Source organism: Pinus tabuliformis, chromosome 8, assembly GCF_031772625.1.
Source record: "Pinus tabuliformis cultivar Carrire ecotype Pingquan chromosome 8, CPIR1, whole genome shotgun sequence".
Lineage (NCBI taxonomy): Eukaryota > Viridiplantae > Streptophyta > Pinopsida > Pinales > Pinaceae > Pinus > Pinus tabuliformis.
This window is the reverse complement of record NC_142294.1, coordinates 922,505,800-922,524,634: the sequence shown is the minus strand read 5'-3', so window position 1 is coordinate 922,524,634 and position 18,835 is coordinate 922,505,800. Positions and strand designations below refer to the sequence as shown.

General features: G+C 39.2%; 1 protein-coding gene across 1 annotated transcript in view; it reads right to left on the bottom strand.

Annotated features, from left to right (window-relative positions):
• LOC149238539 (pescadillo-like protein) overlaps nt 1-18,835 on the bottom strand; it is a 152,335-nt gene that overhangs the window by 112,970 nt on the left and 20,530 nt on the right. The window contains exons 5-6 of the mRNA XM_089373082.1: nt 15,793-15,912; nt 15,565-15,690 (exon numbers count right to left, since the gene is read on the bottom strand). Of these exons, the coding sequence (XP_089229208.1) occupies nt 15,565-15,690; nt 15,793-15,912 (246 nt within the window). The remainder of the gene's footprint in view (nt 1-15,564; nt 15,691-15,792; nt 15,913-18,835) is intronic.

Genomic DNA, 18,835 nt, shown 5'->3' with positions numbered 1-18,835 from the left:
GTTCCCTTTTCTATCTCCTTTGAGAGAGGATGAGTCCTCCTTTATATAGGCGTTGTTGGGGTCCAAAATAGGTCGACTTATCTTGGCAAGCCGACTTGATGAAGTATCTAGGCCAACTTGACTTGTGGCTTGCATCCTTGATCTTGGAGGGGTTTCAATTTTAGACTCATATTGACTCAAATAAAAATGTAACATGCCCAAGAAGGGTTATTCATACCAATGTTTTTAAAACCGGAACCGGTGACCGGACCGGTCCACCTAATGAACCGGTTTACCGACCGGAACCGGTCTAACCGGGACTGGTTTGGTCTAAACGAACCGGTTTTAAAAAAATACATTAAATAATTAATTTTTAATGAAACAAAACTATTTTTAAGATGTAAAACCATGATTCCAAGCCAATAGAGACAAAATATGCAAAGTTTGCTCATTTGTATACCATGCAAAGGTGAATATATCAAAATGGCACCGAGTGCAATACATATCATCGACAAAATAGCAAAATACATAAGAAATGAGGCTCTAAATGGCCTATAAAGTCCAAAAACAATGTTGCAAGCTATGAGGCCATTGGCCTACTACAAGTCTACAGTGTTCACATGATCAATCATCAAGTCCATCACCACTACTAGACACAGGATCATCATCAGGAGCTACATAGACATCATCTGGTTCAGAGTCTGAGGATGCCTCAGCCTGATCTGCAACATCAGTATCAATGCCACCAATGACAATAGAAGTGGACCTAATGGAAGCACGAGTTTGTCGACCTGCACGACTAGTGCCTTCCATTGGTTCCTTGCCTTTCCTTGATGCCGCTACTGATCCTGGTTCTGATGCCGCCACATAATCTGCCTCATCCCCCGCTAAAGCCATGTCGATATCAAAATCAGCCTCAAACATAGGATCTTCAGTCTCCTCCACCCATTCTGATGTTGGATCAATATCGTCCAACACAATGGGATCTAGATCAGGTGATTTGCTCATCATTTGGTTCCTCCTCAGTCGAAGGTTGTATTGCACAAAAACAAGATCATTTAACCGTTTTTGTTCCAAACGGTTTCTCTTCTTCGTGTGTATGCGCTCAAAAACAGACCAATTGCGCTCACAACCTGAAGCACTGCAAGTTTGACTGAGGACTCTAATTGCAAACCTTTGCAATTGAGGACACTGGCCACCAAATGACTCCCACCAATGTGCTGCAAAGAAAAAGACAATAATTAGTAACTTAGTTTATAATTTGAATTGTAAAGAACGTAAACAATTTTAACTTGAAATGAAAAACAAAATGGAAATTGGAATTGCTTACCTGGTTGGTCCACATCTCTTGCCATCTTTGCCAAGTTTTTGCCAAAAGTACCACTTGCCATATTGAAAATAGTAAGTTGTCTATGTATTTCCAACTGGTCTACATGGTTAGGGACCATGCGCTCCAAGCAATCAATCAATCCAGCTCTGACCTCCCCATCATGCTGATCTCCTAGCCGATTTTTATAGTGATACCTTGGGTTCAAAAAATACCCGGCTGCATGTATAGGACGATGGAGTTGATTGTTCCATCTGTTATCAATGATCTCCCATATACGGCCATATTTAGCTAACCTGTCCTTGTAAGCTGCCCGTATCTGCTCCTTTGCCTGATCCATAGCTTCATAAATGTAGCCCATGGCCAATATTTCCCCATCCACCAACCTTAGCACCTTAACAAGGGGCTCGGTAATTTTCACAAGCTCTACAGACCTTTTCCAAAAATCAGTGTCTAACACTTTCTTTTTGGTGTCTTTTCCATCTGGTCTACGAGCCCACCGAGATTCAGACCATTCTTCAGAGGAAAACATTTTCTGCAAGTTTTTATGTTGACCATTGAGACATTGCAACGTGAGGAAGTGAGTTGCAAATCTCGTAATTGCAGGCCTAACAAGCTCTTTGCCTCCAGTGTGTTTCCTCATTAGGCTCAATACCCATGAGTGGTTGTAAATGTATTTTGTAATGCACTTGGCATGCTCTACAGTGTTTTTTACCCACTCCACTTTGCCTATATCCTCAAGCATGAGGTCTATGCAATGTGCAGCACATGGAGTCCAAAATATGGTCTTATATTTGGCCTCAAGCATCTTTCCAGCAAGAACATAGTTTGAGGCATTATCAGTGATGACCTGCACAACATGCTGCTCCCCAACTTCCTGAATAATGTTATCCAAAAGCTCAAATAGAAGGCTTGCATCCTTTACCTTATCAGATGCATCAACTGATTTCAAAAACATGGTTCCTTGAGGGCAAGAAATAAGGAAATTAATGATAGTGCGGTTCTTTCCATCGGTCCATCCATCTGACATAATGGAACAACCTGTTTTGAGCCATGACTCTTTAAACTCAACCAAATACTCATCAATGGAAGATATCTCTTTTTGCAAAAGAGCTCCCCTCAAGTCATGCATACTAGGGCCTTTGAAGCCCTTTCCTGCAGCTATAACAGAGTCCCACATAGCTTGGTAATAAGGTGAGCGAGCAGCATTAAATGGGATATCTGAATCATACCACCATCTAGCAATGTATTGGTCAGAAGTTTCTTTGCATTGTTTTTTCCAATGTTGATCCAAAGTGGGTTGAGAACTTGGCTGGGAGGAAGTGGGATTAGATTTAGAAGAGGCAATGTTGGCAGAAGATGAGAAATAACTTTGGATGTTTGCTCTCTTTGTTCCTTTTGATGGTTGGCCAACTCCAACAGAAGGATGAACATAGTGAAAGGGGTCATTGGTGGAAGGGATAGAAGTGGAGTCTTGAATCTCATAATCATCATACCCACTCTCTTTCATGGCTTCTATTAATTCCCTCTTCCTTGCAATTTCATCTTGGATGGCCTTCTCCCTAGCCTTATCCTCATAAAATTTTTCAAGCTTGGCAATGTATTCTGCCCTAATAGGACCTAACAGTTCTTTTGGTGCATCACATGGCTTTACTTGGCCTCTTACCCCAGCCAAGTGTTGTTTCAACCTAAAAAATACCCCCACCTCCAATAGATTTATGGCATAATTTGCATATCATTTTTCCATCAATTACATCACAATGAACCCATGCACTGTCCTTTCCTTTTGGAGCCATGTTTGCTTGAAATAATAACAATTTGCAAAGAAATCTGCCATTTAAAAAAAAATTGCAGCTAAGCAAAATGGAAAACCAAAGATAAATGTAGAAAAACAAATGCACATGCAAGGCTCAAGCTACAAAATTTGATAGCATAGAGCTAGAGAGTTTATAGCATACATGATAGATCATAGAAGTGAGAAGTTTATAAGTATAACACATTAAAAAAAAATTCATGGACAGCAGACTCAAATGAGGAATTATCAAGTGCAAATCCTTACCTGGAAATGCAAACTAGCTCCCTTAGCCTCCTCTTGAAGATGGCAACTCCACTGGTAGCTACACACTATCTCCAAAATAGCTCCAACTCCAACTCCAAGATGACTACTTCAGCAAAAACTCCACACTCTCCAAGCTCACAAACACTCCAAATCAGTTGTGTGAGAGAAATGAGAGTGAGAGGGGTCTCTTATAGCTTGGAGAGGGTGTTTTTGCGGGGAAAATACCTTTACCTCCCCCCCAAAACCCCTAAACCACAAAACAGCTGCGCTTTTTTCATTAAACGGTGGGCTTGTCATAAACCGGCCGGTTTAGGACAGAACCGGCCGGTTTGATACAAACCGGCCGGTTTCGTCCTAAACCGGTCGGTTTTTACTGGTTAGGGCCAATTTTCGGGCAAACGAGGGAGCTGACCGGGTTTTCAGGCCGGTTCGGACCGGCCGGTTTGACCGGTTACCGGTTTTTGTGAACGGTTTTTAAAACTATGATTCATACATGACAATAACTCTTTTGACTTTATAGACTCAATGACAAATCCTAGAAGCTCTCAATGGAGCTTGACCTAAAATAAATTTCCCTTGAGCAACCCATGCCTCAAGAACAATAATAATAAATTTATTTTTCTCTTTTCATTGGATACATAAAATCAACATTACATGTCATTATGAAGACCAAACCTAGTTACATATTTCAACAATAACTTCTAGTATTTGAAGAGGAAGTTATTAGGGAGGAAGAAGAATCAAATCATGAATATGAAGGTCCTAGTGAACCTATACAACCTGTGGTAATCCCCAAAACTAGAAAGAGACCTAACTAGTTGAAGTCTACACTACTTGATGCAAAAGGTCATGGAGCAGTTCAAGGCACATTCAGGGAAAGCAAGAAGCCCAAATGATATTCTGGGTATGCAACCTATATGACGAAGTTGATAGAAGTAGAGCCATCCACCTTTGAAGAAGTTGTCACACACCAAGAATGGAAGGATGCCATGAATGAAGAGTATCAATCGATAATGAAAAATGGAGTTTGGGAGATCGTACCTAGGCCTGAAGACAAATCTATGGTAACTTCCAAGTGGCTCTACAAGATTAAACATGCAGCAGATGGAAGTATTGATAAATATAAGGCAAGATTTGTGGCTAGGGGCTTCTCTCAACAGGAAGGCATCAATTATGAAGAGACATTTGCTCCAACAGCAAGGTATACAACTATACATTCGTTGGTCTCTTTGGCAGCATCGATGGAAAGTAACATCCACGAAAAGGATGTCAAGACTGCATTCTTGAATGGCACAATTGATGAGGAAGTCTATATAGAGCAACCCTTGGGATGAGAAGTTAAAGATAGAGAGGCATATGTCTGCAAATTGAAGACGACATTATATGGCCTCAAGCAAGCTCCAAAGGCATGGTATGCTAGGATGGATGCATACCTACAGAGATTAGGCTTCACAAAGAGTTTTGTTGATCTGAACCTTTATATTAAGGTTGTGAAGGGAGAGTAAGTAATCATTCTTTTGTATGTGGATGATCTTCTCTTGAAATGTGTGGAAGGTTGAATTGAAGAATGTAAGAATCAACTAGCAGCAAAATTTGAAATGAAGGATCTAGGGCTGATGCACTACTATTTGGGACTGGAAGTCTAGAAAGGACCTGATGAGATCTATCTCGGTCAAGGGAAATATGTGATCGAGATGTTGAAGAGGTTTGACATGATGGATTACAAACCAATGACAACCCCAATGATCACAAACTTGAAAAGGCTAAGTAGCTTTGAATCAAGCCCTATGGATCCTACCAGGTATAGACAATTGATTGGCTCATTGATGTACTGGTGAATACAAGACCATGCATATGTTTGCAGCAAATGTTTTCAATCAATTCCAAGTGGCATCGAAGCATGATCGTTGGATAGCAACAAAACATATATTGAGACATTTGCAAGGAACAATCCAATACTGCCTGAAATATGATAGGAGGAATGATGTCCATTTGATTGTATATACAGATTCCGACTAGGGAGGCAATGAGTAGGATGGAAGGAGCACTATAGGAGGATGTTTTAGTTTGGGATCCCCTCCATGATCTCATGGATGAGCAGACAACAAGATACAGTTGCTTTGAGTAGTGTTGAGGTTGAGTATATTGCACCCTGTGAAATAAGTAGAGAAGTTGTCTGGTTGAGGAAGCTGCTATCTGACTTGTTTGAAGGACCAATGGACCCTACAGTAATATATTGTGATAACACCAATTGTATAAGATTCTCTGAAGACCCAGTGTTTCATGGAAAGACAAAGCATATAAACAACAAGTATCACTACATTCGAAAGCTAGTACAAGATGGTGTATTGCAGCTACGATATATCTCCACTAATGAACAGATAGTTGATATTTTGACAAAATCTCTTCCTAACAAAAAGCTTGTGTATTTGAGAGACAAGCTTGGTTTGGTTGATATATCCTCCCTGGTTGAGAGGGAGAGATAGGCACATCATTCTTGTCTTCACTTGGGAAGAAAGAATGGAGGATTGGGTAAGCATCTGGCATCCGATACTCTTTGAGGATGTGGTAGGGCATCCAATATAAGAGTAGTCATAGAGGACCGATATTCTTTGAAGGTTGGCTATCCAAGATAAGAATAGTCCCGGTGGAACATGTTCTGAGAGAATCCGGATGGGTTATCCTTCCGAAAGAGACAATGATGATGTTGTCTATAAATCATTGGTCTCGCCAACATTGTGCTCTGATCTTGTGGAGAGATAGAGTTGTTAGTCAAAGCCTGGATATATGACAATGTTGGTTGATATGATGCTAAACAAATGGGTTACCAATCCAACTCTTCTTATGAGATCTCCTCAGATTGAGAATATCCATGTATAATTTATGAATACCTCCCTAGTTAAGAGGGAGTGTCGAAAAATGTGTAACTAGGTTCGGTCTTCATAAATAGGAAATGTACTTTTGATTCTTGTATATTGTAAAATGAAAGAAAAACCTATTATTATTATTATTATCTTTGGAGCATGGGTTTCATTCTCAAGGTCTTTTATTTTAGAGGTCAGGCACCCATTGAGTGCTTCTAGGATTTGTCCTAGGTCAAGAAGTCAAAAGAGTCATTGTCATAAGTTGAAGACCCCATCGGGCACATTGTAACTTGTAAAGAAAATTATTTTTCTCATTAAAAAGTGTCAAAATACCCTTCAAAACCAAGTCGGCCTGACAGCTAGGAAGTCAGCGTAATTTGAGGAACCACAATCACCTTAAGAAACCTATATAAAGGAGGGAACTTGACCTCCTTCGAAGACATTCATCACTCACTCATTCAAGCAAAGGAGGAAGAGGAAGAAGGCAGTGAAGAAGGAAGAGAATGAAGAAGACTTGTTTCTAGGTTATTTCTCTCTCACACGTGCAAAGGAAGGATAGGATTTTTGTTGTTGGTCTAGGGTTTTTCTTCTGCATGTTCGATCTTGAAGAAGGAATAGAAAGAAGGTTAGCGAAGGTCAGATTATGCCATCCTCAAGCACCAAAAGAAGGAGAAATCCAAGTGAAGGTCTAAAGAATTCTTGGGAGGCCATAATAAGCTCACACGTGTGGCAGCAGCCACTGCTGAGAGGGCCGAAAATTTCAAACCTACAGTAGAGCCCGAAATTTTGAAGTTGGGGGTCGATGTTGTGCTACTGGAAGAGATTTGACTGGGTTTGACTTGGACAAAAGAAGCACATCATCCGGGAGGGTTGGAGGTTGAGTACATTATTGCTAGCATGGCTATTTGCGAGACAGTTTGGTTAAGAAAGCTCTTTGGAGAGTTGTTTGAGCAATCTCTGGATATGACAGTGATATATTGCGACAACAAGACTAAGGTCCGATTGGAAAAGAATCTCGTATATCGCCGGGATAGAAATATCTCCATAGATTGAGACAATGTTGCTATATGAGACAAGCTTAGGCTTGTGGTTGTTGCCTCCGTGAGAGGGAAGATGAATAAGATATCCTTTTATGACATATATTTTCTCTAACATAATATTTAATTTGATGTTCCATATGAACAGGAAAACAGAAGAATGTTGCTCAAAAGAACTACATAAAACAGTATGATTGAACTCTTTAGTCAATTGTTTGAGCTAGTACCAGATATGAGCACGGTGATATGTTTCTAATCTATTGAGAGCAACATGGATTGATGGATATGACCCTCCTAGGCAAGGGTTTGGGCTTATCGAGGACACTGAGCTAGCTCTTCCCCCCTGTCTGAGCTCCCAAGGTGAACAATTGATTCGTAGAGCTCCTGGGGTTGAGGGACCTCTGGATTTGGCAGAATATACCCCAGTTGACATTTGTCTTTCCCACCCATCTAGCCAATAGGTGTTGGTTGTTCAAGCTAGGCGTGATCCTTACTAATTACAGTAAATGGCATCCCGCTCAAGCTAGAGATGTAGGTGTTCTACCACATGACTCTTTAGGGTCATTGCTAGGAAGATCAACAGGAAATAGGATGGTTGTGATCCTTACCTTGTATAGCAAGTGGTATTTCGCCCATTGACTACACAATGGGATGGTTGTAATCCTTGCTTCGTAAGTGGTATCTCGCCTATTGCTCGATATAGGGTGATAGTTAGATGCTCCCCTATGTAAGACGACTTGGGATGCGAGTGTCCTATAGGACCTTCCCCATTGTCGTAGACATGAGGTGAGAGTGTCCCATAGGACCTTCCTCATTATCATTGGATTCCGGGTGGTAGCATTGGCTACCCAACGACAAGTTTCCCAGGCTGTAGCATTGGGCTCCCCGCTGGCAGAGTTTCTCGAGTGTAGCATTGGGCTCCCCACTAGCAAATGATTCTGTGTGGTAGCATAGCCTCCCCAATGAAAAAAAGGGCAGCAGCGTGAGCTCCCCTATGATGTCAAATTCTTTTGCTTTTAGATTCAAGAGTGTTAAGCATATGAGCAAAGATGAGCAGATATGAGCAGGGATGCGCAAAGATGCGCAGAGATGAGCAAATACGACATTTGTTGACGAGATATTTGTAATGGGACATCATATGACGACGGGATACATGCAATGATTACATTATGCAGTTGGAATTTCTCCCTAGCAGAAAGCGAGTGTTAATTTGGCAGATTAATGACAAATTCCAATCATGGGACTAGATTACTCTTTCCAAGAGGACCAATTTTGACCTTTGAAGGACTTGATTTGGACAAGGGAAAGTGTATTTTTGAAGTGAATCCCACATGTGCACAAAAGGACATGTCGGCCCTAAAATGAACTTGGACACCCTTGGAAGCCTATAAATACAATTCAAGTGACCGGGTGACCCTCATTTGGAGACAATCATTAAGCATTCTTCTTTTCTCTTCTTTGGTTTTGGCTAGCACAGGCATGAAGTTGGTTCGCAAGTAATTGGTTTGTACAAGTCTGAGATTGAAGGGTTTGAAGCTCGCACGTACGAATTACGGTTTTTGGATTTGCAACTACAGGGTTGTCACGTGAAATTTTCAGTCGTAGCCGCATGCACAAAATCCTCTCCATGCGATCAAGACTCAAAACGCTTCAACCGCACACAGGAGCACTTGCTCCCTGCGGCTGAGACCTAGAGTTTCAAGTGACAATTGACCGCAGATGATGACTATTGACCGCAAGCTTCTGAATCATGATATTGATTAGTATGTTGCTAGGTTCATGTCTTGTATATTGTTTGGTTGATTTTGCTGGATGGTTTTGTGGCTGAAGATCTAGATCATTGTACTCTCTCTTGGTTGAACATTTTATGACAATCTAATAAGAAGAATAATTTGAAAGGGTTTTCCCCCTTGAGGGGTTTTGCCCTGGTTTCTGACCAATCCTAGTGTCTCTATTTGTGAATGTTTTTCTTCTATTGTTCCTTTATGTTCCACTGCATTAATGATGATATTGTTCTTTCTATATATTTGCATATGATGTAATGATGTTATGATGTTGTGGGGTGAATTCAATACGTATATGATGAAATTCAATTATCTAAAGCAAAGAACAATATAGCCCTAAGAAAAATTAACATGGGGAACAACTATCCTTGATTGGGGTTGTTAGACCAAATGCCCCAGTCGAGGGTTCCAAACAAATTTCCTAACCATCAATCGTAGAGAGTTGCCCAACCTCTCAGAGAAGTTGGTCGTAAAAAGAGTAGTTGGTATTATCACCTTCTACTAGTTAGTTTTGTCACCTTCTACTATTCTAATGCAAGAATCAATGTCAATGTCAATGTCCCTTTCCATTGTTCATGGTTGAAAAATATATTTGGTTGCTTTGTAAATGCACCTCATCCTTGGAAAGGCTCTCCTATTAATTTCTGCGTTTTGGAAAGAACTGTATGGTTAGATAAAGCATATTATTGATAGCCTAATTGTGCCTCTTCTTCTTATTCAGACCCATTTGTTTATTGGCATTGAGTCCATAATCCAATTGGATAGGCACTAGTCTTGAAAAAGTCCCCCATCTATCTTATTCTAATGAAAACATCAAAACAATATTTTCTGAAGTTTCCCCACTTGTGCTAGAAGAAAACAAGCCTAAAGTGAGAGGAAGTATTTTTGTGGTAACATTGGCAAGTCTTCCTACATGGTAAACTTTGTGAAATTTTGAAGTGCAGGTCTTAGAGGTAACAGGATGTATAAAGAAATCTCCAACAAACCCTAATCCAGTAAAGTGAAAATATAATGGAAAAATGTAAAAGAACTTTAAAGATGAACAGGAGAGAGAATGTACTAATACCCAAGCACATAAGCAAGGGAAGTGCACTAAAGGAAGATTGCCTTAGGCCTTTATAAATCAATAGCTTGAATGAATGAATTACAAATGATTATATATATATATATATATATATATATATTAGGTTTAGGGTGCTAGCCCCAAGAGGTTGGCAAGAACAGAGTTAACCAAAATAGCCAAATAATATTTAAAAAATCCAGTAATGTGTAAGTACCCATAGGTAGGCTTAATAAAGCCCCCATTACATCCAAATAGAAGGTCAGCACATGGCTTCAACCAAAGATTAACCGCGTAATCTCAACAGTACACCCAAAACTCAGCTCTAAATCTAAAATTAAAAATCCAAGAGGGCAATATGATTTATCAAAGGCTCGATAATTGAATGGCAAATATTATGCATCATGGAGGGCACTAGTAAAGAATATATTGTCATTTAAAAATATCTAGGGGATAGGAAAGGAATGGAAGCTAAGTTTATAGATCAAAATGGAATAGCTACATTTGAAAACAGAAATAGTTCAACACTATTGATTTTAACATTGCCAGCAAACAAAAATGCAAACAAGCATCTTAAGAATATAAACGTGACAGATGTAGCATGGGAAAAATTAAGGAAAATATTTGAAACAGCAGATTCATATAAGATCTTGTACCTGAAAAAGATGCACGCTACCAAGGAGCAAGATTGTAATGTTGAAGATTTCATTTTTAGTATCAGATCTTCAAGTGATGAGTTGGATGTTGCTAAAACATATGTAAAGGACAAATTACTGAACATGTTGACCTAGCAGTCATTACCAATTTACCACAGTCCTCTACACCATTTAAAACCTCTTTCAATATGACAGGTACAGTGCTACAATACAACTTAAGAAGTTAATAGGACTACGATTGCAAGAGGAGATGGAACGATGTGAGGACAAATGCACATCGATGAGATCCTTTATAGCCAGAGGCAAAGGAAAGCAAACAAACAGTTCAGAAAGAAGAATGGCAAAGATCAAAGAAGAGGTAATTCTGATGCCCACACAGATTCTTCAGGTTGGGAATATATAAGATGTTTTGTCACTTGTGTGTGGTAAAGTAGGACATATAGCAAGTGACCGTTGGAGAATCCAAGAAGCAAGAATTACTAAAACTGGAATTCCAATAATCAGAAATCTGTCTTTTCCAGTGAGTGTAGCAATGGCGAGAAGGTAAACGGGAAAGATTACTTGCTTCTTATTGCACAAACAAGTAAGCCAAGTATGCAGGACTCTGTGTCATGTCCCTTTTCTGAGTGATCACTGCAGGAGAAACGATCGATTTAATGGGATTAAAATGTGGCCAGGAGAACAGGGTTAACTTTATAAACTCACATTATTATGTATTTACTTGCCCATGGTATTGGCACCCATGGATTACTTGCCCATGGTATTGGTACCCATGGAATACTTACCCATGGTATTGGTATCCATGGAATACTTACTCATGGTATTGGGATGGCCAAAGATTATAAAAGGGAGCTCAAGATCATTCTTTAGGCATGTCTGGATATCTGATGGATTGTTTAATTTGGCGCTTGGAGCTTACTTGAGGGTTTATAACCCTGAGAATGATCTTCTTCGGTGGAGCAATTACCCACCTAATTGATCAAAATAACTAGTCTTCGGTGGTGAAAGACCCCACCCTAACTAGTCTTGGAGGAATCACTCAGATTCCTCACTGGGTCAATTTGTGGATTTAATCTTAACACGTATGCAGAAGAGCCATCCAGCCATTTGTACCATCTTGCAGGTGTCTTAACAGTTTCTCATGTATATTTAAATTAACATTTAATATAATAAGGCTGAGTTTGTTGTTTGTGAGGGTTTCATGTTAAATTGTATGCAATGTGTTTGACAAAATGTCCTTATATTAATAATTAGCAGAAAATCATTGGCAATGTCATTTCTGCAAAGTGCTGGTTAAAAATGGCTCGATGGTAATTAAGATTATTGCAAAATCTAGTTTGGGACATTACATTCTGGTGTTTGGATTCTAGTCCCCCAAAACACATGATGGGATACAGATGGTAGATGGTTGATATGGATGCAGAGCCATGTAAAGAATACAAATTGTCCTTAGTGAATCAAGTCACCTATGAAGTTAAAGGCAAAGGCAACGACAAAATAAAGACGTTGGATGGTCAGGTAAGGAGCATCAGGAATATATAAAAATGTACTTGCTTTCAGAAAGAATAAGCTTTATGAACGAGAAATTACTAAGCAGAACTTCAAAGTTGTTTTCGGTGGTGGAGAATGTGAAATTCAAGACAACTCCAGAATGAACAAAGTTGTTGCAAAAGCAGTGGAAACGAATGGGTTATACAATTTAGATGCAGCACCATTCAGACAGGAAGCACTAATGAGAGAGGACTAGAAGATGGAGTTAGACACTATGCCATGAAAGGTAAGCACATTTGAGTTTTTTATGCCTTCAACTTTTGCATAGAATGTCAATGGTTTCTGAGCTAAAACAAGTGAGGTAGGGCAATGCAAGCTATGAAGCACACAATGCAGGAAGCAGTACAAGGAAAAGTTAGAGATTGGAAAAACTTTGAGAGTAGTAGGACTGCTGGATCTAATTCATAGCAACCTATGTGGACCGATACAAACATAGGCAATGGGAGGTGTTTATTTTTATTTTCTTAGATAGCTCTTCAAAGAAAATTTTGAGTCAAAAGCTTTCTCTAAAGACATTAAGGGAGAAGCATAAGTCCAAAGTTGTCGGCAGTTGAAAATCCTTGGGATAAATGGTGGTGGTTTTTAGTATTTACTTTCATGAATTTTTATAGATTTGCAAGGTGCATCCATGGCAGCAAGAGGCAGCATACTACAACCTACTCTCTGCTGCAGAATGAAGTAGCATAGATAAAAAAATTGCATGATAGTTAATGGCTAGGTGAATGGTGAAGGGAGAGGATAATCAAAACTTTTGAACAAAGTGGTGTATGTGTTAAAACAGATCATCGACCAAAGCAATCAAAGCGAAGACTTCTGAAGGTCTGGTCGGATAAGAAACTTGATATTCAGCATTCTAGAATTTTTCAATGCAAGTTGATATTTAACATTTTAGAATTTTTCAATGCAAAGCCCTTTGTGCATGTTCCTGAGGAATAAAGGAACAAGTTGGATGACAAATGTAAGAAGTGCATCTTTAATTGCTACAACCAGACGTCAAAAGCACTGTTATCATTGTCGTTTATGTAGATCAATGCATAATCACAAAGACTGGTGTAGGTGTGATTAATGAAGCAAAATAGGATATGAAGACGCTTTTGAGATGTTTACCTCTTTGTTTCTGTCTTGGATTGCAGGAGGAGGAAAGCATCTTTGTCCTCAAGCAAAGTACACTAGGGAGTTGCTTCAGAAATTCAGGATGACAGATTGCAAACCATCAACACCAGCAACTGATGCAGTGTTGATAGATAAGGACCGCAGGAAGGCAGATGAAACCTTATATAGATGGTAGGAAGTTTGATTTATCTTATTTATGAAAGGATAGATATGAACTTTGCAATAATTCTTGTTTCTTGAATCATGACTTTATCAAGACTTGTGCACTGGAAGGTTACAAAGATTATAACAAGGTATGTACAATGAACATTGGATTTTGTCAGGGAGTTTGTCATGAAAGTTACATTCATTTTGACAACGTTTACAGTTTCAGATTAGTCGAGATCACAAGGGACAGAAATCTTACTTCAAGGTATGTGTTTGATTTGGGTTCAGGTGCAATTTTGCAAACTAACAAAAAGTGAACTGCAGTTGCGTTATCTCTTAGAGGTAGATTAGATATCATAAGATATGATAAGCTAATTTAACTAATGTCCATTAAATGACCACAAAAGTAGGCCATTGGGACTAAAACGTACAACCCATGTAAATACAATGTAAGAATGTGAAAGAAACTCCTAGATCAGCAATGAAAGCAAAATGAAAGAGAACTAAGTACTAGCAAAAAGCTATGAACTAATAGTCTAGCAAGAGGACCAGATAGTGAGTGCAGTGATACAATAAAAAAGCTAACCAATGGAGATCTTGTTGATGAGGAAGAGAGAGAAAGAGGATTCCCCATATGGACTGGGAAGAGATGGGATGCACAGGAGTCAGCATGACGGCCGTCCCACCCAACACTAATGGAAGGGGACATACCCTAAGAGCTAGATGTGAAGAAATATGGCTTAAGAGAATACTTAAGGATACTAGGCTCTAGCAGAGTGGAGCAACCTGATACAATCATGGAGTATTTAAGCTGGTGAAAATCTAGTTTACCACTTGAAGATAAAGCATTTAGAGATTCCCAACCACTTCATTAATGAGAAAGTTTATAACTGGGAGATTTAATTTTTCAATTGTCCTTCTCAAGACAAGCTAGCTCTCGTATTTAACAAGTCTTTGTCAAGGGAGCTACGTGTAAAATTTTGTGACAAAATTGATGTGAAAGTTAAAGAATTGATCATTTGGGGGGGGGGGGTTAATAAAATATAATGATCAATGTTGACTTATTTGTGTATGTCTGTGTAAATTAAGTATGAGTATTAGGCCCAGATAAATAGAAAATCTAACTTAGTAAATAAAGTAAATGAGGTTAATTTATTATGAACTCAATTAGCAGTTAGGGCATTCCCAAATGGTTTGATAAGAGTTGGAAAAATGGCACAAGTCCCTTTTATATAATTGTGAGAATAATGTAACTTTGGTAAGTCAAGGTGTTGTGTTGAGCTCTGCTTATTAAGTCCCTCTAATATGAAGATCTCCCCTCGCATGGGTTTGGGATGATCGACAAACAAAAGCATCATGGATGGCTGTGGTAGGCACCCTCCCATCCATTACAAGCACTAAAGGAGCATCTATATGAATAGCAAGCTACACTCAAAATGTTGCATTCTAACCATCCTAGAGCACTAGATCTGTTTTATGAAACCTCTACTTTCCTCTCTCTACAAGATAATATGTTAGTCTACGAGCATTGGGGTAGGATAGATTGTGGAACCCTATTCCCCATTTATGAGAACTCTGACAACCTGGGTAAGGAAGAATCCCCTCCCCTGAACAATGTACCAACCTGAATTCATGAAGCATTAAAGGCCTGCTAGAAAGCAGATCGACAAGCCCAGGAAGAGATGCACTAGGGAGCATTCCTGCTCCTAAAGGTTTGGGATCAGACATGCAAAACATAGCTATTGTTGAACGCCATAACTTATTCTTTGATGAGGCACTCCTTCCAATTTTGCAGTGAGAATATTGACTTTGTATTTTGAAGTGATGCTTCCGTAGTTTCAAAAAAAGTCGTACTAAATTGTGATTAAAGTTTGGACATTCAAATCATTTCATATTGCATACACTAAATGTGAATACTTTCATTAAGTACACAATAATGTGTTCCTCAAAATTATTAAGATGTACTGTTAAGAGAGCAGTTACAAACCTTCGACAGCTGTGGACACGCTCAGCAGGAATGTCATGTGTCTTGTCTGCGGGCAAAGCTGCAAAAAGATGCATCATTGTGAGAGCATCATCCAGGTCACGAAGAGCATCAATAAAGGTCGGATATCTGCACAGGTTAGAATACTGATTAGGAAAGTGCAACTTCTTCAAAATTATTAATAAGTTGAATCCTTTGAAAATATGGTACTAATGGAAAATACTGCTATACCTCTGCCTCACAATATGGTCAAGAGTATATGAAGGCCTATTATTCTCCAAACGAGAGGCCAAATTTTTGTTCTTCTTTGCCAAAGCTTTCTTTATCTTCTTGTTAAAAGCCTTAATCTGCCTGCATGGCAACACAAAACATATCAGCATAAAATAAGAAAATCCCTTTCTGCTGATAAAAAACTAACAGATTAATCTTCTTGCCAGTTATGAAAAGATAAAACTAACCATTATCAGCAGAGCCATGACAAGCAATTATAAACTAAAATATAAAAATATCTTGCAAATATTTTATCAGAAGAAAAAAATTGAAGGAAAGAAAAATAATTCTATAAGATAAGATAAGATAAGATTATTTTATTAACGTCCAACAAATGACCGCAGAAATAGGTCAATGGTATTGAACAGTGAAGACTACAACCAGTGACAGTACAATGTGGGAGTGCCAATGCGACTCCTAGAAAATGCCAAAAAATAATAAAAAGAAAGAAACTTACATATGTATAAAATCATGATGAAGGTATGGTGATATAAAACACTGAGTGAGTTTGTCCAAGACTGGAAAGGTGGACAACCCAACACAAGAACCTTTCAATAGAGAGAGAGAGATCAGACAGTAGGTCCAATGATGTCAAGGTCTCCTGAGCCTGATGGCAAGAGGCGATGGAGGCAAACAGGGCATTAGCTCGCTATCAAAGTCTTCAGGAACCATCGAGGAGTGTGGCCTCCTACTCCTAACATCTAATGTTGAAACTTGAAAGAAAGAAACTTTGAATAGATCTTTGGTTGCTCCTCTAGATCTAGGAGGGAGTCCGATGGGTGGGGTGTGCTCTATTATGGATCCACTGAGAGCTAATCTCTCTAATGCTTCAAGAACGTGTGGCTTGATGCACGTTCTGACAAACCGATCTCAGTAATATTGGACAGTCTTCCACAAGGGCAAGCTAAGGAGAAACTCGGGGTCTCAGTATCCTATTGTCTAATGTGTTCTAAAACTGTCTGTCATTTGTTGCTCTAACTTGATGGATCAACAAAGAAGTATGAGGTAATCGGTCTGGTCATCCTAGGGCGAGGCATGGCATGCAAGAGTTGAGATTTGTGGCTGAAAATCTCCCTGGTGAAGAGGACTAAGCATCTTTGATCCTGGTACTAGAAGAAAGTAGACAGAGATCCTCTCGAGTCCCCATAGAGGCAACATTAACGTCATCTAATCTCATAGTATAAGGGACACCAAAAATTTAGGTGCATTTCTATGTCTAGCTCCTAAAAGTGGCACACTTGGCAGATACTATCAAATCATGGTATAATCTCATGTCTTTGTCCAAAGTCGATGGGAGCCAACCGGAAGTTGTCCCAAAGGGATCTTGAGCGCCTAGATCCATGTTTGCTTGTGTATGGGGGGCGAACAATCATGCCATCGCACAGCTCAAAACAGTGCTTTAGGTAGAGAGACATATTCAAGCCCAAGCTTGTCACGAGTGAGATCCAAGTGATCTAAATGTACAATTTGTAGATATCTTCTTTGATAACCTAATTTAGTACTTGTCTAGTCAGCAAAAGATGGTGTGGTGCATCAAGGGAGAATTCGAACGGGGGAAGGTGTTATGGGGAATAGTTATCATCTAAAGAAGTCATGATGCATCTAGAGTCTAAGCACCAATTGTTAGAAAACCGGAAAGGCAAAAAGATTTTCTGTTGTTGATAATTACTTGTGATTTCTTTGAATTATTATTATAATATTTCTTATGTTCTTCTTTTTATCTTAGTTCATCAAGCAATTACCAAAACCAAAACACGAAGATCAAGGACACCAGATGTAGGCGCACAGCTAGGGCAAAACCCCTATATAGGGGAAAACCCAGTCAAGAACTCTTCCTTCAGTAATTCAAAATGAGATAGACCAAGACCCTAGACCAACAAACCTTCCTCCTCCACCAAGTCAGACCTTAAACTGTTCCTCCAACCTTCAAAGATCAATTGCAACAATACTGAATCAACACTACTTCAATATTGCATCAATATTGCAACAAAGATAGATTTTCGACCTACTGCATCAGAATTTTGGCCCAACTTCAAGATTGCAATTTCGACCCTCCTGCAACTTCAGTTCCTTCGCACGTGTGAGACAAGAGAGAGATAATTTCGACTTCCTTAGCAAGATAATGACCTCCTTCTCCTTCGCTAGCCCTTTCCTTCTTCTTCCTTGGAATTCGAACCTTTTATTGCTAACAGCTACTACAATTCGAACTTTTTGAATGATGTCCTCTAAATGAATTGAGTTGTTGCTTATATATAGTCCTTCTAGGTGATCGAATTCTTCTCTTGAGGCCGACTTATCCTTCCTTGAGGACGACTTGGTGGAGGAGGCCTAAAAGGCCTAATTTACATGAAAATAAATTTCTTTCTTGACAAATAAATCCCAAGAAGGGTTCTTTACATTATGACATGGACAAGGACACTTGACATAAACCCTAGAAGTCTTCAATGGAGACTTTGACCTAAAAACAATTGACCCAAGCATGAAACCCATGCTTTAATAATAAAGTTTATCTTTTTCTTTCTTTTGACAAATACATTTTAAATATAATTATGAAGACCAACACTAGTTACATTCTTCAACACCAACCTCATGCTCGACCTAGGGAAGGATCTGAGGTAAGAGCCTCTGAGGAGCAAAGTACAAGGTAGGAATGCCTCTCTCACCTAGCAATAAAGTATCTAGAGATCAGACTCTATGAAGGAAAGAATCCAAGCGAACAATGACCTCGAGGCAGAAAGGGTAGACGTCAAACTATGCCTAAATGATACGTTGTGAAATCGTATGCTTACATCTGAAGATTTGTGTAAGAAGCAAGATTCATACTCTCTCTAGTCTAATCCAATATGTTAACAACAAGCTCAATCCCCAGATTTCAGAGCCATGGAGAACTATGAGTCTGATAATCACCTCCATGAGATAGAGTTTGGACAATATGTCCTAAAACTGCCCCTGGAAGCATTGTCTCTTGATGAGGGCTAAGGAACCATACCCTTTACTAAGCTGA